The sequence below is a fragment of the Schistocerca americana genome, chromosome 11 (genome assembly GCF_021461395.2).
Source record: "Schistocerca americana isolate TAMUIC-IGC-003095 chromosome 11, iqSchAmer2.1, whole genome shotgun sequence".
NCBI classification, from domain to species: domain Eukaryota; kingdom Metazoa; phylum Arthropoda; class Insecta; order Orthoptera; family Acrididae; genus Schistocerca; species Schistocerca americana.
In genome coordinates this window covers 174,272,289-174,295,245 of record NC_060129.1, presented here as the reverse complement: position 1 = coordinate 174,295,245, position 22,957 = coordinate 174,272,289, and the positions used below count along the sequence as shown (strand labels likewise).

The 22,957-nt window shown below is 41.6% G+C and overlaps 1 protein-coding gene across 2 annotated transcripts in view; it reads left to right on the top strand.

Annotated features, from left to right (window-relative positions):
• The window catches only part of LOC124553643 (protein DDI1 homolog 2), a 130,654-nt gene that overhangs the window by 64,706 nt on the left and 42,991 nt on the right, over window positions 1-22,957 (top strand). For both annotated transcript variants that reach the window (XM_047127518.1, XM_047127519.1), the window contains exon 5: window positions 13,162-13,266. In XM_047127518.1, the coding sequence (XP_046983474.1) occupies window positions 13,162-13,266 (105 nt within the window). The remainder of the gene's footprint in view (window positions 1-13,161; window positions 13,267-22,957) is intronic.

Sequence of the window (22,957 nt, the reverse complement as noted above, 5' to 3'; positions counted from 1 at the left end):
ATTGATGTCATTGTGAACCCTAATGCTATCTCAAACACCTTTGGCCTTATTTTGCAGAGATTTCAAGCTCCATCCACTATCATCTTGCCTTCCTCCGTTGGAAACGAGTAGAGAAGGCTGAGGTGATACCCATCTCTTCTCAGAATCGTGAATTCTACAGTGTCACCTTTACTATGAGGGAGCTTGACCATGCTGTCACCTCATCCTAGTCCTTTTACCTACCACCGCATTTCTCTCTCCTTCTGTGCTTGCAAGGTGATGGAACATATGATTCGTGGCTGGCTGGTATCGTGGCTCAAGTCTCACAATCTACTAATCGATGCAGAGTGTAGATGTAGTGTGTGCCACTCTGCAGGTGACCATCTCGCCAACTCGTGTCATGAATAGTTTCCTGCAGAAACACCTGAGTGTACCCGTGTTCTTTTGATTTGGAGGAAGCTTATGACACATGCTGAAGGACTGGTATCCTCTGTGCGTCTTTGAGGCTGCCTGCCCCATTTTGTTAAGGAATTTTTAAAAGACAGGGTGTTCAAGGTATGTGTTGGTTCTGCTTTATCGGACACGTTTATCCAGGAGAATGCGGTGCCTCAGGGATCCGTCATGAGCTCCTCTGTGCTGCAGCCATCGACCCTGTTATGGACTGTCTACCGAGAGGCATCTCTGGCTCCCTTTTTGTCAGCAGCTTTGTGATCTATTGCAGTTTTCCATTGACTTGTCTCCTTGAACAGCATTTTCAGCGATGTCCCAATTGTTTTCACTCGTGGAGCATCGATAATGACTTTCACTTTTGTACTGACAAAATCATTTGTTTCTGGCAGTGCAATGGGTTTCATCCACTGTCTTTATATCTTGGACCTGTTGCTTTTCCCTATGCTGATACTATGAAATTCCTGGTGCTCATGCTTGATAGGAAACTTTCATGGTCTCCCCACATGCCTTACCTGACTGCACACTGTACCTAGTCCCTCAATGTCCTACGTGGTGCTTCCTGGGGAGCAGATTGAACCACCCTCCTCCTTTTATACTGATCCTTTCTCTATTCAAAACTAGAGTATGAGTGTTTTGTTTATTCTTCTGGACTTCTGTCCATCTTATGCAGTCTTAATACAATGTACCAACATGGAATCCATTTGGCAACTGGTGTCTTTTACAGTAGCCCGATTGAGAGTCTCTACGCACAAACTTCCAAATTGCTACTGTCAAACCATGTGATACCCTTCTCAGCGGATGAGTATGCCGTTTGTCTTACATGCCTCGCCACCCATCCTGTGCCCCCCTTTTTCGATGACGCTCTTGACTGCAAGTACGGGGCACATCGTTCTTCTCTGTTACTTCTCAGAGTTCACTTTCAGCTATTGCTCCGGCAGTTTAACTTTGTGCTACTGCCATTTTTTTTTGATGGGTGTGAACTCTTCACCACCGTGGCTTCGGGCAGCAGCCCCTGTTCATCTTGGACTTCATTCACTTCCTAAGGAAAGTACTCCAGATTCGATCTATTGCTCTAAGTTTTTCAACCTTCACGTGCAACTTAGCGATAGCACCTTCTTGTACTCTGATGGCTTTAAGACTGACCGACTGGTGTTGGGTGTGCCTTCACCTGTAACACTTTCATTTTTGGTGTTGGGTTACAGAACACTGTTCAATAATTATAGCAGAGCTCTTCGTCCTCTATCAGGTGTATGGTCAGATTCTCTCAGTGCCCGTCAGAGTCTCTCTGTCACGAGGAGATCATTTTAGCTAGATTGCGTGTAGGACACTGTCTTTTTAGCCATCGCCATTTATTCACTTATTATGTGGTGAAACCCCAACACTTTGTGTTCATTGTCATTAACCTTTGACGGTTCGCCATTTCCTGACATGCCCACGTGCCCCCCCCCCTTTTTTTTCCCCCCCACCCGCTTGTGTTTGTTGTCTGAGTTATCAGCCACTTTAGTGAACGATGTGCATGCTGTCAATTAGGTTTTACTTTTTATCCTTTGCAGCAATACGGTGAACGACATTTAATCTTTGGTTAGGGACCTCCGCGGTCTCTATGGAGTATTTTGTGCACCTTTCTCCAAGGGGAAGCCCTTGTTTTTAGCTCTCTCTTCTTCCGTTGATTGAGTGTAGCATACAGTCACTTATTTTACATATCGGTGTTCTAAGGTTATGACATTGGTGTGTATCACCTCGGTTGTTTGTGAAGGAAAAAAAAGAAAACTGTGGCAGTCAGTAAGGTTATGATATTGGCGTGTATGACCTCAGTTGTTTATGAAGAAGAAGAAGAAGAAGAAGAAAACTGTGGCCATCATTTGCTGTGCATGTTAAGTTATTGCTGTATGATGCTAAGTTACTTGTGTCGGTAAGAAAGCAAACATTCATTTGTGACTGTTGACTGCTTGTCACAAAGCACTCACTTCAGGATTCCTTACCATCTCTCAAGAGCTTCCTGTAAGTTTCTAGATTTCCTCCTCTGATGTTGTCTGTGTAGCCATGTAGCCACCACTGTCTGTGAGATATGTCGGTCTGGTTGTATGAGACGTGACCATAAAGTGAGCTTCCCCCCTCACCCACAGCTAGCTAACTGTATATTGGACTACATGTACAGGATAGAATAGTGACACACGACGGTACATGTGCTAATGGAACTTCCCGAAGTTTCCGTAGCTTTGTGGCAGTGGTTGAAAATGGAGGCTTGTATTTCAGCTCCCACCGTGTGCGAAATGTTGTTGATGATGAAGGTTTTGAATGGTCGGAACATAGTGCTTTTTGAAATTCTCAGCCGTGTCCATATCTATTGATTTGTCATCACAACCAAGCAGGTAGTGCATTGCTGGTGCAGAGACTTTGCGGCAGGTTGCCACAATGTTCACAAAGGATAACGCAGTAGGAGGCTGTCAGTAATTACACATGACCTCTTTTTAGCTTGTGTGGGAACCCATAATGGAGAATTGTCACTTCACAAACATGGAACTTGCCACTCGGTTCCCACGGATGTGCTGCTCCCTGTTCCACGAAATTGTCATGGCGCATTGTCACGTAGCACCTGTTATTCTAGAAATTGTGCACCAGGTAGGTATGAACGCAAGTGACTGTTCAAAACAAGCACTGCATGAGGCAAAGTGCCAGTTTTGTCTTGCTGCATGATAACGCTGAGCCGCATACGGCTCAACTGATAACAGAGCTGCTGAAAACACTCTGTTGGGGAAGGGGGGAGAATGTTAGATCGTCCATCCTACAGCACGTACCTCACTCCCAATGACTTTCATCCGTTCCCGAACCTCAAGAAATTCCTGTCTGGCTGGAGTCAGCATTTTCAGGTTGACAGATCGACAGAGATGGTTGTCATACAGCGGTCCCAATCCCAGGTGGTAGACTTTTGTGACACAGAGATACAAAAATTTGCCACACGGTCTGAGGAATGTCTGAATACTGGTGGTGAGTAAGTTGAAAAATAGCTCAGTACTTCCTGTACCTGTTCCAATAAATCTTTCAATTAAATGGCACCGAGTTATCTGGTGCAGCAGTTAGCACACTGGACTTGCATTCGGAAGGATGACGGTTCAAACCTGCGTCCAGTCATCCTGATTTAGGTTTTACGTGATGTGCCGAAATCATATCAGGCAAATGCTGGGATGGTTCCTTTGAAAGGGCATGGCCGACTCCCTTCCCTATCGTTCCCTAGTCCGACAGGACAATCAACAAATTAAATGGTGTTTTGTTTCTGTTTACAATCCTAGGGAAAATACGAATCACACATCTGAACTATGTGACAGTCTAGAAAACAGTTTAAGTGGTGAAATATTCCCACAGAACTCTCTGAAAGTAATCAGAATCACTGTCTGGCACTGCAGTTTCTTTGACAGCAACAAAGTTGAATCCTTACCCGTTTTATGCAGTTCATGGTATACATCAGTCTCTCTAACGACACTTGCAGGATTTAATGTTCCTGCTGAGTGGCGTTAAGCCGTTGGAACATGGACGGCGCATCCGAACATTGAGCGTGCCAAGTATCTGACATCACATTGTGGAGTAGCACGTTTGAGACTCTTTTTGAAGGTGCAGAGCAATATCTAAGATGTCAGATATTCTGAGCGTTGACCAATCAGGTGGCACAGCGCCACCTACATCACATGCATGCCATCTCCCTTCAGCACGGAGTTGTGAGGTGCCATATTGGCATTCATTTCAAGCCTATATGTATATATGCCATTTCTGAGCACCAGCAAATTGAGAATAACTCGAAAACCCATTGTTTACTGTGCGATTTGTTGCAATAAAAAATGAGAAACATCATATTCGTGGCAAAAGAATTATTGTAACTTGCATATTATGAGAGTATGGCATTTGAAGGCAACGACACATTGAGGATCCACAAAAAATGCATTGTTCTGGTTACAATTTGTTATAATTACATTTCGATTAAACGTAGCTATGATTAAAGCTTTTAGCAAGTGGCAACATGTTAGAATTGGGTAACAAACATTTGTCAGCGGTTTAGTGGTGGCTAAGTGTGTTCGGTCGGATGGTTATGCCCTCTGCAATAAAAAAACTGAGTAAATGGATCATTGATAAACTTGAACGGGTGTCTTGGATGTCTGCCCCAAGCAAATGCAACGAACAATGTCGAACAAAATGAGATTAAACATTTAAAAAAGCGTAGTGAGTAGCATTACTGATTCTGTACGAGATGCTTGTTATGGCGGCGGTTCGCGTCTCACATCAAAATTTTTTTCCTAACATTCGTGTTTTTAATAGGTTCTTATGCTGTTCTATTAGTTTAATATAAGTATATACTATAATATTTGATGTTATGTAAATATAAGTTCGTAGTGAGTTTGTTCGATTGGCTTAATCTGCAGGACAGCTTGTGCTACTTCTGAAAGAAAAAGGAGCAAAATATCTTTATACGTTTGTAATTCACATGTTGCAAAGATTCTGCTACTGGGTAGGAACAGTGATCAAGTAAAAGTGATCTTTAGGTTGTACTAAAATGGGGGAATGATGAAATAATGTTTATATTATGTGGAGAACTACTGCAAATTTGTATCGCACTGTTAGTAATGGAAATTTTATAACCCTGTGTCCTTACTGATTGGATGTGGTACTTTCCTTTTCATCTTAAAACGTGTACATGGATATTGAAGCCTCTATTTGTGTATATTACATATAGAACGACGTGACTAGCGTATGGACAATGGAGGAAATTTGTGCTTAAATATATAGCTAACGTGGAAATTTTATGCACGCCCCTTTAGTAAACAGTGTTATTTATGAACTAGAAACATCCCGCAACTGCTACTGGAGTGCGTTGTGATCGCGTATACCACATTGGAGCCCATGTACCGTATGCACAAGTCGCATCGTTTATGAGTGTTCAGCAGCACGTTGAACTCAACATGCCCAACGTTGACCTTCGACAGCATGGTCCGTGTGCCGATGGCTTTAGATCCCTTCTCTATATGCAAGAGGTATTTTTTAAATAAAGTGCATTTTTAATAAGAAGGAAGATATTGTAAATACTATTAAAAATGTTTTTTTTTTCCATACCCTACACACTTTTTTCTACTTACCTGCATAATTTTCATTGTTTTTTAAATCTGATGTCAAAGAAATACTAGATTGAGCATGCAGTTGTTATCGTGGATGGAGAGTCAGTGGAAGATGTAGAAGTAACTTCAAGACAGTCCCCGCGAAGTGTGTCGGGACTTGGGCTGTCCATAATGTATATTAATGAACTTGCTGGCAGTGTTAATATTAACTTCAGGCTTTTTGCAAATGACACAGTTATCCATAATGAAGTATGTCAGAGAAATGTTGCACAAATATTCTTTCAGAACTTGATAAGATTTCAAAATGACTCAGAGATCAGCAACTTGCTATCAGTGTTCAGAAATGTAAACTTGTGCACATCACAAAACGAAAAGACAGAGCATCCTATCACTATATCATCAGTGAGTCACAGCTGGAATAGGTCCACTCGTACAAATGCCTGGCTATAACAATTTTTAGAGTTATGAGAGTTAGTCATTGATTCAGTTGTAAGTAAAACAAGTGGCAGACTTCGGTTCATGGGTGGAATACTAGAGAAGTGCAATCCGTCTACAAAGGAGACTGCATACAAAACACTCATGTGGTCCATCCTATAATATTGCTCAGGTGTGTGGGACCCATACCAAGTAAAACTGACAGCAGATATAGAAAGGATACAAAGAAGGGCAGCACAAGTGGTCACTGGTGTGTTCAACATATGTGAGAGTGTGCTGAAAGAAATGAACTGGCAGGCACTTTAAGAAACACACAGATTACTCTGTTAAGACCTTCTTAGAAAGTTTCTAGAACAAAATTTAAGTGATGTACACTCGTGCTCATAAATTAAGAATAATTGCAGAATGTGGTGCCACACAACGTGGCACTACACAAAACTTGTGCTAATAGCATAGCCACATAGGGAACACACACGACACACATCTGTAAGTCCACGGTATTGGTGATAAGTTGAGAAAACCGTCCCGAGACACATGTGCTACAAAACGCCACCGTTTCCTGCGCATGTACCCCGACATCAGTATGGGATATGATCACCGTGCACACGTACACAGGCCGCACAACGGGTTGGCATACTCTGGATCAGGTGGTCGAGCAGCTGCTGGGGTATAGCCTCCCATTCTTGCACCAGTGCCTGTCGGAGCTCCCGAAGTGTCGTAGGGGTTTGAAGACGTGCAGCGATACGTCGACCGAGAGCATCCCAGACGTGCTCGATGGGGTTTAGGTCTGGAGAACAGGCAGGCCACTCCATTCGCCTGATACCTTCTGTTTCAAGGTACTCCTCCACGATGGCAGCTCGGTGGGGCCGTGCGTTATCATCCATCAGGAGGAAGGTGGGACACACAGCACCCCTGAAAAGGCGGACATACTGGTGCAAAATGACGTCCCGATACACCTGACCTGTTACAGTTCCTCTGTCAAAGACATGCAGGGGTTTACGTGCACCAATCATAATCCCACCCCACACCATCAAACCACAACCTCCATACAGGCCCCCTTAAAGGACATTAAGGGGTTGGTATCTGGTTCCTGGTTCACACCACATGAAAACCCGGTGAGAATCACTGTTCAGACTACACCTGGACTCGTCTGTGAGCATAACCTGGGACCACTGTTCCAATGACCATGTACTGTGTTCTCGACACCAGACTTTACGGGCTCTCCTGTGACCAGGGGTCAGTGGAATGCAACTTGCAGGTCTCCGGGCGAATAAACCGTGTCTGTTCAGTCGTCTGTATGCTGTGTGTCTGGAGACAACTGTTCCAGTGGCTGCGGTAAGGTCCCGAGCGAGGCTACCTGCAGTACTCCGTGGCCGTCTGCGGGCACTGATGGTGAGATATCGGTCTTCTTGTGGTGTTGTACACTGTGGACGTCCCGTACTGTAGCGCCTGGACACATTTCCTGTCTGCTGGAGTCGTTGCCGTAATCTCGAGATCACACTTTGTGGCACACGGAGGGCCCGTGCTACGACCTGCTGTGTTTGACCAGCCTCCAGTCGCCCTAGTATTCTACCGCTCATAACGTCATCAATATGTGTTCTTTGAGCCATTTTCAACACACAGTCACCATTAGCACGTCTGAAAACGTCTGCACACTTACTCGCTGGACCGTACTCTGACATGCACCAACACACCTCTGCGTATGTGGACTGCTGCCAGCACCACCGTGCGATGACCACAGGTCAAATGCACCGCATGGTCAAACCCCGAGGTGATTTAAACCCGAATACCGCCCACCAAAGAGTTGTTTCACCACATATCAGTATTATCCTTAATTTATGAGCATGAGTGTATATAGGAGTATACAGGATGTCATAGAATAAATGGTCGGTATTCTGGATATGGCAGGAATGATCTATTGAAGCAAAAAAGTTAACATGTGCTCTAAAATGCATACTGTTAGAACTGTGAGCACTTCGTCATCTTTGCTACCGTGCAACGTATGCCTTCTACTGAACAAGTGCTCGCGGCTCTTAAGGTATGCACTTTAGAGCCCATGTTTTCTAGCTTTTACTTCAAATGATTGTCCCTGTCATACCTCTGAATGCTGATTATCCGCCCTGGGACACCCTGTATTACAACCCCTTAAGTATTGCTCCCATATGATTTGTGAAGGCAGTATGAAACTAATTGCAGTTAAAAGTAAAATCTGTAATTAATCAAACAGCTCCAACTCATTCCTATGATTTCGTTGTTATGCTCTTCAGTTTGAAGACTTTCAATCCTGTGCAAGCCTCTACCACACCCCTCTCTCTCTCTCTCTCTCTCTCTCTCTCTCTATCTCTATCTCTATCTGTCACACACACACACACACACACACACACACACACACACACACGCCACAGTCACCAAACTGTCTGTTTCCCAGGACCTGAGAATGTGTCCTTTCAACAGATTCCTTCATTTAGTCAAGTGGTACCATAAATGCCATTTCTTTGCAATTTAAATAACTAATGAAAAGGTACTCCATCTAACCATTCTCTTTTAGTTCCACATTTCAAAAGCTTCTGTTCTCTTTTTTGGGATTCCGTTTATCACCTACTTTCCACTTCTTTATGAGGCTGCACATAGGACAAATATTTTCAGAGGAGACTTGCTAACATTTTTAATTTTATCTTTTCTGTTTTTAAGAAATGGTTTTTTTGCTGTTCACAATGTGTATTTTATATTGCCTTTACTGTGTATATCATCCGTTTTTTCTTTCTTCTTCCTCCTCCCCCCCCCCCTCCCCCGCCCCCCAAATTGCATAATATCTGCTACTTTCAGTGTCTCATTTACAAATCTAATTCCCTAACCATCACCAGATTAAATTCAACTTTATTCCATTACCCTTATTTTACTTTTGTTGAGGTTCATCTTTACAATCTTCTTTCAAGGTGCTGTTTATTCCATTCAGCTTGTCCTCCAAGTTCTTTGTTGTCTGTGACAGAAATACAATTTCATTGCCAAACCACAAAAGTCTTATTTCTTCTCCCCCAATTTAACTACCTTTTCATATATCCCTCGTTTCCTTTACTGCTTGCTGTGCACACAGATTGGATAACATAGAAAAGACACTAAAACACTGTCTCACATCCTTCTCTGCCAATGCTTTCAATTCAAGTCTTTCCACTGTTGTAACTGCAGTCCGGTTTCTGTAAAGGTTATATCTCAGTTGGTGCTACCTAAAGCTTTTTGTACACATGCTGTAAATAGGGTTTTTCTTTCTGGAACCAAAATCAGTTGTAGGTTCAGTGTGGCCTTGTTTATGGTATGCTTACATAGCTGTTTCCAAAATGAGATTTTCACTCTGCAGTGGAGTGTGCACTGATATGAGACTTCCTGGCAGATTAAAACTGTGTGCCGGACCGAGACTCAAACTTGGGACCTTTGTCTTTCACTGGCAATCTGCCAGGAAGTTTCACATCAGTGCACAGTCCGCTGCAGGGTGAAAATCTCATTCTGGAAACATCCCCTAGGCTGTGTCTAAGCCATGTCTCCGCAATATCCTTTCTTTCAGGAGTGCTAGTTCTTCAAGGTTCCCAGGAGAGGTTCTGTAAAGTTTGGAAGGTAGGAGACGAGGTACTGGCAGAAGTAAAACTGTGAGGACGGGCCGTGAGTTGTGCTTGGGTAGCTCAGATGGTAGAGCACTTGCCCGCGAAAGGCAAAGGTCCCAAGTTCGAGTCTCGGTCCGACACTCAGTTTTAATGTGTCAAGAAGTTCCATACATAGCTGTCATTGCATATTAGGGAGCACTGCACTGCCTGAGGAAAAAGTAAAGCACCCAGGAGGCATTGTTGAATGTCAATGTAACTTCATACATGTCAGCTGATATGTAAATAATCAGAGTTGCAATTCTCTGTGATAAGCAGAATGACTACCAGTGTGCATTAGTGATGTGCACATGCAGAGTTATCGGATTGAGTAAGGTACCCTATTTGTATGAATATAGACCACACTTTTTTCTTAAATTTTGGCTTGAAAACTCATTGTGTGGCCTATAATCAAGATTTTCCACCCCGGATCATAAATTGTCGCTTTCAAAATGACTTAAACATGTATGTCATGGGCTGAAATTAGTACCATTACAAGTTACCTGTAAACCATCAAACATTTAAGCTGTCTCTTGAATTAGTCATTTCACCAGACCTTCCAGTATACATCACCCGTCCTCTTGTGCCCAAAGGGGAAAGCATAATAATGTTGTTCTGCACTGCACAATAGCTACGTTGGCTTGCCAACTTAATTTTGTGTCCGCATTGTGTACTGTTTGTCCACGGTAAGTTGACGATTTGCATGGTGGCTGTCGGGAATAGGAAGTGGTGTGCCTTGCCCCCGCATTATGATTGCCGAAAGGGGAAGAGTGGTGAGGGTAAGGCAGCAGAAGCTGCTTGCTGCAGTCCTCGCATTCTTACCCTTAGCAGTGTGCACAATAATACTTCGCCTTTAGGGGCAGTGTAACATTGGCAGTGCTTAGATATAAATGACTGTGTGTGTGTGTGTGTGTGTGTGTGTGTGTGTGTGTGTGTGTGTGTGTTTCACCCTCAGTTGTACAGAAGCTGAAGAGAGAGACAGAGAGAGATACAACTTCAAGTACTGTGTAATTATACTTTCACATAAATTTAGTAGTGCGTCCTGCATTAGAGATGTACTTTTTACTGTAATCTTGTGTCAAAAGATTAGGTATGGCCTATGTTCGCACACAGCCTATATTTGCACAAGCACAGTATACAAACGACGTGCACAGTGTGTCTGTGGAGGATATGGAGATGCCGCATTATCAGCACCTGGCGAAGTTTGAAAGGGGCTGCATTGTGGGCCCCCGTTTGGCCATCTAATCAAATTGTGCAATATCCAGATTTGTGAGGCATTCAGCTGTGACAGTCCCCCAATGTAGGAGTGCACAGGAATGTGAGGAGAGGTGTACTCGCCGTTAAGGTCCTGTTAAGCACATCCGTCTGTACCTGTCATCCAAATACTCTGTGATGATGTTCGGTGTCATCCTGCACCATTGGTTGGAATTAGGGGTGACCAGACAAGGGAATTACTGTCCCTTGTGTAACCTGGCACAAACAACACACCACCACCAGTTGCGTTTGCGATGGTGCATGACTGGGAAGTGCGGACTGCCATTGGATGGTGTCGCATTGTGTTCAGCGACAAATCGTAGTTATGCACATCCCTAGATGACCGTTCTTGATGAGTGAAATTGCAATGAAATCCAGACCTTCAACTGCTTATAGGCATTGTTAAATATCCACTGGGACAGTTGAAAATGTAAAAATGTAAACATATAAAGGTCTGGATTTCATTGTAATTTTAGTCCTCGAGAGCTGTTCTTTCAGACATGTTCGAAAGAACAGATACCGTCTTCATATAGCTAAGGCTTACTGGTCAGTGATCTTCTGTGCAGATGCACTCACATTGCGCGAACTCTTACTGGAATCGGAAATTGACTGCCGTGAGTAATGAGTATAGTGTTCGGGGGTAGTACAAATGAAGTGTGTGGACAGTAAGTTGAAAATGTGGGTCTCACGGGAAGCCTGCCAGAGGTAAGTCCCTGCAGTCGCACTATCCTCTGTGTCCTCGGTGGCTCAGACGGATAGAGCGTATGCCATGTAAGCAGGAGATCCTGGGTTTGAGTCCCAGTCAGGGCACACATTTTCTACTGTCTCTATTGACAAGCAGCTAAATGTCTGGATTTTATCGTAATTTCATTCTTCGAGTGCTGCAAAATCAGCAATCTTGAAGGGACTGGAAAAAACAACAAAAAAAAAAGAAAAAAAATACATCAATTAATCTATGTTCTACACTCATTGAAATTATGACCCAGTGTCTGTGCTCCTCGACATGTTCATGCAAACTCAGGAAGAAGCAAAAAATCAGATCATGGTACCAACCCAGAATCTCATTTTTTCATTTCTACCTCCGTAGCCTGATACTGGAGTCTTATTGCACCTGTCTCCAACCATAGAGACCTGATAAACCTCAGCTAAACCCTTTTGCCAACTTATTCCCATGCACAAAGCCTGAAAAATCCCACACCACTTCCTGTACGACTGAGGGATTCATGTAAGTATGTTGCAACGCCCCCCCCCCCCCCATCCCCCCCCCCCTCCCCTCCTATGGACTTATTACACACTTCCCAAAAGAATCAGGGTGTGCATCCAGGCGCGTGGGAGTGCAGCATCATATTGTTTATTGGGATTGTAGTGTAAAGTTATTTCTAAATTTGACTCAATTTTGTGATCACTGAAATAGCATCACATGCTGTCTCAGCCCATGAAGTTTCATTTCGTTTCCTCCTTCCCTACTGCTCATTGCAAATTTATTTATTTACACATTTATCAAAAAACAAAGATGATGTGACTTACCAAACGAAAGCGCTGGCGGGTCGAAAGACACACAAACAAACACAAACATACACACAAAATTCAAGCTTTCGCAACAAACTGTTGCCTCATCAGGAAAGAGGGAAGGAGAGGGAAAGACGAAAGGATGTGGGTTTTAAGGGAGAGGGTAAGGAGTCATTCCAATCCCGGCAGCGGAAAGACTTACCTTAGGGGGAAAAAAGGACGGGTATACACTCGCCAGCGCGCGCGCGTGCACACACACACACACACACACACACACACACACACACATCCATCCACACATATACAGACACAAGCAGACATATATGGTCTTTAAATATGTCTGCTTTTGTGTGTGTGTGTGTGTGTGTGTGTGTGTGTGTGTGTGTGTGTGTGTGTGTGCACGCGCGCGCGCTGGCGAGTGTATACCCGTCCTTTTTTTCCCCCTAAGGTAAGTCTTGGCGCTGCCGGGATTGGAATGACTCCTTACCCTGTCCCTTAAAACCCACATCCTTTCGTCTTTCCCTCTCCTTCCCTCTTTCCTGATGAGGCAACAGTTTGTTGCGAAAGCTTGAATTTTGTGTGTGTGTGTGTGTTTGTTTGTGTGTCTTTCGACCTGCCAGCGCTTTCGTTTGGTAAGTCACATCATCTTTGTTTTTTGATAAATTTTTCCCACGTGGAATGTTTCCCTCTATTATATTATTTACATATTTATTTATTTTCTATCCAGACAGTGTACAAGGAGCATTTCACTAAAGCAGTTGATAAAGTTTTTAGAAGATGTTCTCTCTGTGTGTCCACAGGTTCAGGTGCAGATAGAAACAGACCACCTGACAACTTCCTTCAGTGTGCTACAGGAACAGCCCATGGACATGCTCTTGGGCCTGGATATGCTGCGCGGGCACCAGGTGAGGACTAGCAAAACCACACAGTGGGAGGCTTGTGTTTCTATTATATAGCCAATAGCACCACAATCATGACAAACCATTAGATCCCCCCACACTTCCAGTCTCCAGCTATACGTGTCAACCTGCACATTTCTGATTGATGTCGTCGTCCCCCGTTCTCCTCCACCCCCACCACCATCCACCCCCCAAAATCTGGTGGGGTCTTGTAATTACAGTTAAAAGTAAACCACATTTTGAAATGTTTCTGTGGCGCATCAACATTAACTGCCAGTCAGCAAACTGTCATCCAATTGCATTATCATTATATTTGAGTTTCGAACTCCCAGGCACCATAAATATTAATAAATGTGTAAAAATCCAACTATCATGTAGTCACTTGTGGAGGTACAATTTAATTCTACTCCTGGTAAGTTTGATTCATAAATTAATAAGTTTCTTTGGTTCATCTCAATTATAGGCTACAGTATACCATGCCTCGAGCCTGTCTCAACACATCGAAATGTGCTGCCATCGTAATGCGGTACATTTATAAAACCCTGGTAATCTCTAGAAAACAGGACGTGAGCCACAGTCAAATTTAACTGCAGTCAACTCCTCCGTTTAACTTTGATAGAGGTCAGTGCACCAGAATTTTGCATTGAATTGGGTCAAGTGCCAACTTGACTGCGGTTAACTTTTAACCGACGTTGGTGCACTTGGCCATCAGTCTTCTGACACCTCTCTGTAGTGAGTGTAGCGGAGAACTCTGTCTCCCCACCTGCCACTCGTTCTCCTGCTACATGTCCCGCCCACCTCCACATTATTCCTAGTATGTCTCCTCCCAGTCCAGTCTGTTCCCTGACCCATTTGTCTGTTTCCTCGTCTCTCTACTCGTTAGAGCACTGCGTAAAGAGTATGTGCACAGACAAGAGTACAGGTGCCGACTAACATAAAACTACAAAATATCAGAAGTGTAAGTCACATGTTACGACGCAATAGCAGAGAGTGACAGCTGCGCTCGAAGTGGCCTGGCAGTGAACAAGAAAATATGGCACGAAAATCTGGACTTTTAATTTGAAATACACATGATATTGATGACAGTATTTTTAGTATATTCTGTATGTGTGGGCCTCGTATTAAAGTGCAAGCCAGAAACTGAATGGTTTTTTGTAACTGTGAAAGGTAATATATTCGAGAAATCTTAGTCAAAAACTAAGATTAACTTATCGTAGCTGGTGTTCACTGTCGTGTAAAATTTTATGATATCCTGGGTTGCCTTTTGACTATAAAATTATTTATTTGCAAAACCCAATATTGTGTTTTCAACTGTGTGCCAATTACCAAGTGCAAATAATTATGCTTTAGCACATCTCAAAACGTAAAAATCTTCTGACAGGACATGACGTGATGCAGAAGCTACTTTCGTCACGTTGTATTCCCGATTATGACATTATTGTGTGTCTTGCACTATCTGAATTGCATTGTAAATATGTTGCTTGTTTTGAGCTTAATTTTTGCTCACATCCACGGTATTGGGTGGGGTAAATGATTCCATTTTTCTTTTTGTTTTGTATAAAACAGAAGCTGTTTTCGTTGATGGTATCCTGTGGACGCGTCTGTTTATTTGTTACAGATCCGTATGTGAAGTGCTTAATTTAAATGCATAGTAGGATATTGCTCATATTCTTCCTTTTTTTCACTTGTTTTTCAACTTTCTTCCATTTAATAGAAATGTTGTTGACCACCAACTGTTGCTTCACAGATGATCCTTTTGTGACATAGTGCATTTTCATGCTTATACAACCAGTCATCGTCTCCCCAATCTGTTCCCCTACAGCACACGCTACACATTGCTGTAAAATGTGTTCATATCATTCCACATTTAGTGTTTTCTTAAGTGCAGTAGCGGGACCACTCCCTAACCTTGAAAAACAGTGTCTTACTGTACCAGTACCTCATGTGCACTTTACTGTTGTCATTACACATACGGAAGGTAATGTTCCCTCTGGGTATAGCATTATTCGTCGCTCCTCTCCTATTGTCTGCTGTCTAGTGCCATTGCTGCCTACAACATTCCAAGTGTCGCTTAGTGCTGACTAGAGAAATATATGGTTTATGAGGAGTTGCTCAACCAGTGTACTTCACAGTGTTTAACTCCCCATATGCTGTCATTATTCTAGCAGGCTGGTAGCACTCTGGAACTCACAGGGTATCTCACCCGCTGATTTCATGAAGTTTGTTTATAATCACCCTCTGCACTGCTTGATTGTCCCATTCTTTCAGTACAGGGTGTGTGCCTGATCTTGGTTTACCTGTCGTTGTCCCTTCCCATTTGCACTTGACCATCACACTGCCAACGACTGACTGGATTTGTTACTGAGGTGACATCTAATGACTAGTCCATGTCCAAAGTTGCAGAGCTCTCCTGGCCAACCCATTTTGCTGCTGCTGCTGCTGCTCTGCTAACAGCCTGACTTTTTCCATACTGACAGGTCTGCCTCGCGTGACACATGGTGGTGGTTAATTCTGCATTATGTATGGGTGTGTGAATACTTCAGATCAGATAGTGTAAATTGTTGATTTTAAGTATATCTGTTCCATAATTAGTTTTAAATTTTAAAGTGTTTAAATCTGAAACTTTGTTAAAAATCTAAAAAATCAAATTCTATGAATAGTACAGCTTAATCTTCTGAAAACAATGCTTGTCTTAGTCACTAGGTGGCAGTTCCTCTTTAAATGGCAGCATATAAAACAAAAAGACTGGGACAATCAAGCATTACAGAGGGTGGTTATAAAAGAACTGCATGAAATCAGCAGAAGAGATCCTATGTGAGTTCCAAAGTGCTACCAGCTGGGTATAATAATGACAGCATGTAGGGTGTTAAACACCATGAAGTATGATGGTTGAGCAGCTCCTCATAAACCAAGTAATTCCCAGCATACCTCTCCTACTGCTTACTCTGCAATCATCACTTTGCGAATGGTTTTCCCATTAAAAGTCTGTCCGTAGCTCGTGGTCTAGTGGCTAGCGTTGCTGCCTCTGGATCACAGGATCCCAGGTTCGATTCCTAACCGGGTTGGACTTCTGTATCTGGAGACTGGGTGTTTGTGTTGTCCTCATCATTTCATCATCATTCGTGACTGTGGTGAGATTGGGCTGTGGAAAGATTGGGACTTCGTACAGGCACTGATAACCACACAAACCAATCACCACCACCACCACCACCACCACCACCACCATTAAAAGTCTGTGTTTTTGTGTCGTAAGTCTAGTATGCTAATACTTTTTTTGATAATCTATATAGTTACAAAAAAAAAATAGAGTCCAGGCCGTTTTTCTTCTCATGTTCGTTTTTAGTCTCATTGTATCAGGTCTACTTTCAAACTTGTTATGAAATTATTCTTCCATACTTTGTCAAAGCTTTTCTTCTCAAAACAGCCCAGTGTTATCACCAAACAAAGGAGTGTCATATATATGTGAATCACAAACATGAATTCCTCCTCTATTTCCAAATTAAAGGATCACAGGACTTCTTATGAGTGTGGACCATAATTCGATGACTTGTAACCTCATTTCCAGACTCCTCTACCAATGTGAATTTCTCACCAGCACTATGCTAACGCAGGTTGAATCGATGCTGTTTTTCTCGAGGCCTGGCAGTACAGATTTCACAAAAAACTTTCTCAAAAGTGTGTGAACACCAGTCGTAGAGAGAGTTCATACTCGTTGCTCTGTCTGCAGTTTTGATTACCAGCTGGCAGTTGACTGAGCACAATGTAGAGAGACAGGGGTGTGTGTGTGTGTGTGTGTGTGTGTGTGTGTGTGTGTGTGTGTGTGTGTGTGTGCGTGTGCGTGTGTGCGCGCGTGCGCATTTTTTTCCTATAGCCAGAAAAATAATGTGTAATTCATGTCTTTCGATACAAACATTTAAAGAGGTTTTGCATCTTTTGTGCTATTTTTTTCTCTTGTCAGTTTGCCATTTGCCAGTCCATATGTGTGTCTACAAATGTTCTTGGGTGTGTCTCGAATGTAGAGAAATGCCATGTTTAATTTGGAATATAAGTGAACATTTTAGACCTGATACACTTTAACCAAATTGGGTAAATAGCTCGACAGGAGAAGTTTGAAGGAAAAAGAAGGCAGGTTGTCAAATTGATGTTATTGCTTGTACTGTACTAGAGTTGGGTAACATTTTTGTAGCAGAATATACAGATACTGCAGTTCATTAATTTGGAGAAGCAGGCTGCAGAAGATTGGGAAAAGAATTTTGTGGGAGACAAGTTTGCTTGGTTGGATTCGTTGCTGATTTGATGGCTGATTGAGATGTTTGACCATTAGAGAAGGCAAGTGTGGTCGAGTGGTGTTCTCTTATTAAGTGAATTATCACACACGGTATCTGAGCAGTTGACACTGATATAGGATGTATAAATGCCTTTTAGGCACACAGGCACAGCAGCCGTATTGGAATGTGACATCACCAGAAGTGGACCATATGTTATACGAAGTTTCAGTTCGTAAGGATGTTGTTAGAAATTCCAGTTTTTTATAAGGGAAATTTGAAAACAGTACATGAAAACAGTGCATCTCCAGAATTTGAAGATAAAAACAGCACATATTAGAGATAATGAACAGTATTTCATATATGCTTATTGAAGACTGGTGAAGAAGGCTTTTTTCAGGTTGTAAAGCCTGAAATATATGTTGTGAGTTGGAGGCATGACCCAAGATACAAACCAGAGGACTTGCTATTTTCCTCTCTTGTGAAATTATTTCTCCAGCTGCCTAAGCTTCATGATGGAATCTGAAAATTTTCTACTCCCCTACCCAAGCACATTTCCTTTTCATCTGCCTCTTCCAGTAATGCTGTTACAGAACTGAGCGCTGTGTATGAATTATGAGCTCCTTCAATGAATCTATCATTGCTTTTCTTCTTGGTTTCCTCTACACCCATTCTAAAAATTCTTTTTGCATGTAAATATTTGCTGCCAAATATTTCATTTGATCTGGTACCACTTGTACTTTCGAGTGATTATTTAACAGCCATTCAGTGCATTCTAATTTTTTCAGTTCACTAATATACCACACTTTGCCTGTATATGATATACTTGCAGGACATTTTGTATTCTTTTGTGGTTAGATGTAGTCAAATGTGGTTTTAACGGTCTGGGAGAGCCTTTGGCTTTAATCAGTTGCTGCCGTTTTCTGTAACTGAGTCTGCGATTCTGTTGCAGATAATGCTGTTTGAAAAGCATAGAATGTTTCCTTATTTATGACCCTTTTTGTGAATACATTATTAAAATGCCAGAAAATTAATTCTTTTTATATGAAGTTTCTTAACTAGAGTTAAGTGAGTGAACTGCAGCTGCTATAAAACTTGCTGTGTTGAGAACAGATTGGGGGAGGAATGATTGATTTCCCTGATTGGTTTTCTTGTGTTGCTGTGTGTTAAGAAATATTTATTTTCTGTGTATATTTTGCTATATTTAGTTCTTCATTCTTTTGTTCATGTTGCATAAATCTCATTCTGCTGAACAAGTCAAGATACGCATTAACAGCCAGAAGGTGGCACTGTGTCTTATTCATGTGAAGTATACAAATAATAAATCGGGGCAGGAGGAAAGTATTTGGTTTGAAAAAAAAGTCATTGCATTCTTTTTGTAATATCCAGCTGTGGTTTTATTTGTGACTTTGTACCAAGCATTTATGTTACGTTACTCATTTTAGGGATCGTCGTCGTCATTGGTGTACACTCTGGAATAAAAAATTAGTTAATATCAGTAATGGTGTGAACTGGTAGTCACACTCCTGAGTCCAAAGATTCTGATAAAATATTGGAGTGGCTAGTAAGATATTCCTTTAGTTTCTTTTGAACATCTTGGGATTTCAAATTTTCTTCCTGATGTCTTCCAGTACCAAGTTAGATTTTTTTAGTGCAATTATGCTTGCAACTTTTTCTCTGTTTCCATTACAGTTATGTCTGGATTAAAGGAAAAGTGAGTTTATTGCATTGTAAGAATATTTTTTTGAAGAGACATTTTTCATCTCCTGTGTGTCCTTAGTAGACTTTCGCGTAGTAAATTCTCTCTAAATGGTGGAGGTGAATCAGCGTTTATGATTCAGGGTAACTGTACTCTCTCTCTCTTCTTCAGCTAAACATGACTGATGAGCATGGTTTATTGCTGCCATGTTACCAACATAGTGAGATAAACCATTTATTATGGAGTTCACACCTGTTTCATGAAAAACAGCTGGAATTAGTGCAATAGTGGTTGATGACTTATTGTATGGCCTTTTTTTTGTTGGGAATATTACTACAGGAAGGAAACCAAAGTTGGACAACAATGTCCTCAACCAGTACATTCAGTACAGTCAGTTTTTTCCAAGATGAAATTAATATTGAAATAGGCACATACAATGACTTCCTAGACAGGAATTAATATTGAAATAGGCACATACAGTGACTTCCTAGATATTTCTATTAAGCATTATTAGCACGCTGATTACCTGGTGAAGTTTTAAAAAAGTTGTACTGCGGTCCTTTAGACTGACAGAACTAAAATAACTTGACTGCAGCACTCATTTATGACTTTGGCCTAGAATTTTATTCCACTTTCTATGCATATAGCCAATTCTTCTTTCCTTATACTATGCCTACAGTAATTTGATACTGACAATTATCATATAGGTGTATCTGTTCAATTTCTGTGACGTCCAAATGATGTTTTGTTGCATATAACACAGCTGTAGAACTACCTTTCGATTTTTCAGTTGCCTTTAGTTATGAGAGAAGCTCATCTTTCTTATGTATCATGCTTGTTATGTTTTCATGAAGAAGTCCAAATTTATTTCAATAAGGTGTGCCACAAAGTTAAGAGTGAGAACAGTTTTACTCCAGTAAAATCTGCATTGTAGTTTGTGCACAGCTTCTTTCAGGTGAGACAAAAAATAGCTTTGTTTCTACAGTGAGACAAATATTTCAGTATCTTGTACTGTGTTGCTCTGTGTGTGTGTGTGTGTGTGTTATGTAACAGTTTACTGATTCATATTGTCATACAAATCTTCTGTGCTGAAGAATAAATTTTCATTGACTCTGTGGCTCGAAAGTATTTAGTGTTCATTATGATTCTTATCAGATTTTTGAGTTTTCAGGATTTTTATTTCAAAGAGCTACAGGATCATTTTGGACAATTATACAAATATCTACAGAATCATTTTTTAAATACCCTCCAAAACTTGTTTTAATGAATTCAGTGTTTCACAGATTAAACCACGTAGGAAGAAAAATTATGAGGTAAGTGCCTTGTGATCAAATTAATACCACACACTGAAGTGTATAAAAGTCACATAAATTTTTTGTGCTTAAGGTTCCTTTAGGTCTGAAAAATCAGAGAAATAAGAGCTTCGACTCTTTTTTTCTTTTTTTAATGAAGAATATCTGAGATGCTCCATTCCGTCAAACGATGAAATGTACTAAAATAACCTGGAAAATAAATTTTTACATTTTGTGAGAGCCCTCTTGATTGATTTCGAAAGGGAAAGGTCTGTGTATTGTTGCATATGAATGATTTTTTCACTGCTAGAAAAGGTAATCTCAAACAGAGAGAGAGAGAGAGAGAGAGAGAGAGAGAGAGAGAGAGAGAGAGAGAGAGAGAGAACTTAACGATTACAGTTTTCTTTCGGGACTACAGATGCATATTTGGAGTACTTTGAGAAAGCAATAATATATGCTCGCGAATCGCAGAGCAGTTTGGTTCCATTTACATAATGGTATAATTTTTCTTAATTTAATTATAAGGCTATATAGGAGAAGAAAAGATGGAAAAACCATTGCCGTTTTGTATATGGAACTTTTTTAAGTCCATATACTGTAGCTGCAGCATGCATCATACTGCAGTTCTGACAGAGACCTGGCCATCTGTGTATGATGTCATCAGGCTGCATACAGGGCTGTACTCCAGGTGCTGTTTGATGTGTCCACCATCCACCTTTATAACAGCTTGAACTCTACTGGGGACAATTCAGTGAGGTTTCTGATTGTCTGTACAGGAATGACAGTTAATTCTTCCTCAAGAGCCGAAACCAGAGAACATAGTGATTTAGGATGCCAGAATCTGGAGCGTTTTCCAGTGGGCTCAGTTTGAAAATCTGGGAGGCCAGTCTATTTCAGGAATGTTATTGTCCACAAACCATTGTCTCTCTGATGTTGCGTGTGACAGGGTGCATTGTCATGCTGTCTCAGACCTGTTCTTCTACTGCATGCAGTATGCAGTGCTGTAAAATGTGTTCAAATCTACATCGACATCTACGTAGTTACTCTCCATGCTGCCCCCCAATACTAAATTGGTGATCCCTTGATGCCTCAGAACATGTCCTATCAACCGATCCCTTCTTCTAGTCAAGTTGCGCCACAAACTCCTCTTCTCCTCAATTCTGTTCAATACCTCCTCATTAGTTACGTTATCTACCGATCTAATCTTCAGCATTCTTCTGTAACACCACATTTCGAAAGCTTCTATTCTCGTCTTGTCCAAACTATTTATCGTCCGCGTTTCACTTCCGTACATGGCTACACTCCATACAAATACTTTCAGAAACGGCTTCCTGACACTTAACTCTATACTCGATGTTAACAAGTTTCTCTTCTTCAGAAACGCTTTCCTTGCCATTGCCAGTCTACATTTTATATCCTCTCTACTTCGACCATCATCAGTTATTTTGCTCCCCAAATAGCAAATCGCCTTTACTACTTTAAGTGCCTCATTTCCTAATCTAATTCCCTCAGCATAACCCGACTTAATTCGGCTACATTCCATTATTCTCGTTTTGCTTTTGTTGATGTTCATCTTATATCCTCCTTTCAAGACACTGTCCATTGCGTTCAACTGCTCTTCCAAGTCCTTTGCTGCCTCTGATAGAATTACATGCCCCTTTCATGTCCCTCGACTCTTATAACTGCCATCTGGTTTCTGTACAAATTGTAAATAGCCTTTCGCTCTCTGTATTTTACCCCTGCCACCTTAAGAATTTGAAAGAGAGTATTCCAGTCAACATTGTCAAAAGCTTTCTCTAAATCTACAAATGCTAGAAACGTAGGTTTGCCTTTCCTTAATCTATCTTCTAAGATAAGTCGTAGGGTCAGTATTGCCTCACGTGTTCCAATATTTCTTCAGAATCCAAACTGATCTTCCCCGAGGTCAGCTTCTACCAGTTTTTCCATTCGTCTCTAAAGAATTTGCGTTAGTATTTTGCAGCCATGACTCATTAAACTGATAGATCGGTAATTTTCACATCTGTCAACACCTGCTTTCTTCGGGACTGGAATTATTATATTCTTCTTGAAGTCTGAGGGTATTTCGCCTGTCTCATACATCTTGCTCACCAGATGGTAGAGTTTTGTCAGGACTGGCTCTCCCAAGGCTGTCAGTAGTTCTAATGGAATGTTGTCTACTCCTGGGGTCTTGTTTCGACTCAGGTCTTTCAGTGCTCTGTCAAACTCTTCATGTAGTATAATATCTCCCATTTCATCTTCTTCTACATCCTCTTCCATTTCCATAATATTGTCCTCAAGAACATCGCCCTTGTATAGACCCTCTATATACTCCTTCCACCTTTCTGCTTTCCCTTGTTTGCTTAGAACTGGGTTACCATCTGAGCTCTTTATATTCATACAAGTGGTTCTCTTTTTTCCAAAGGTCTCTTTAATTTTCCTGT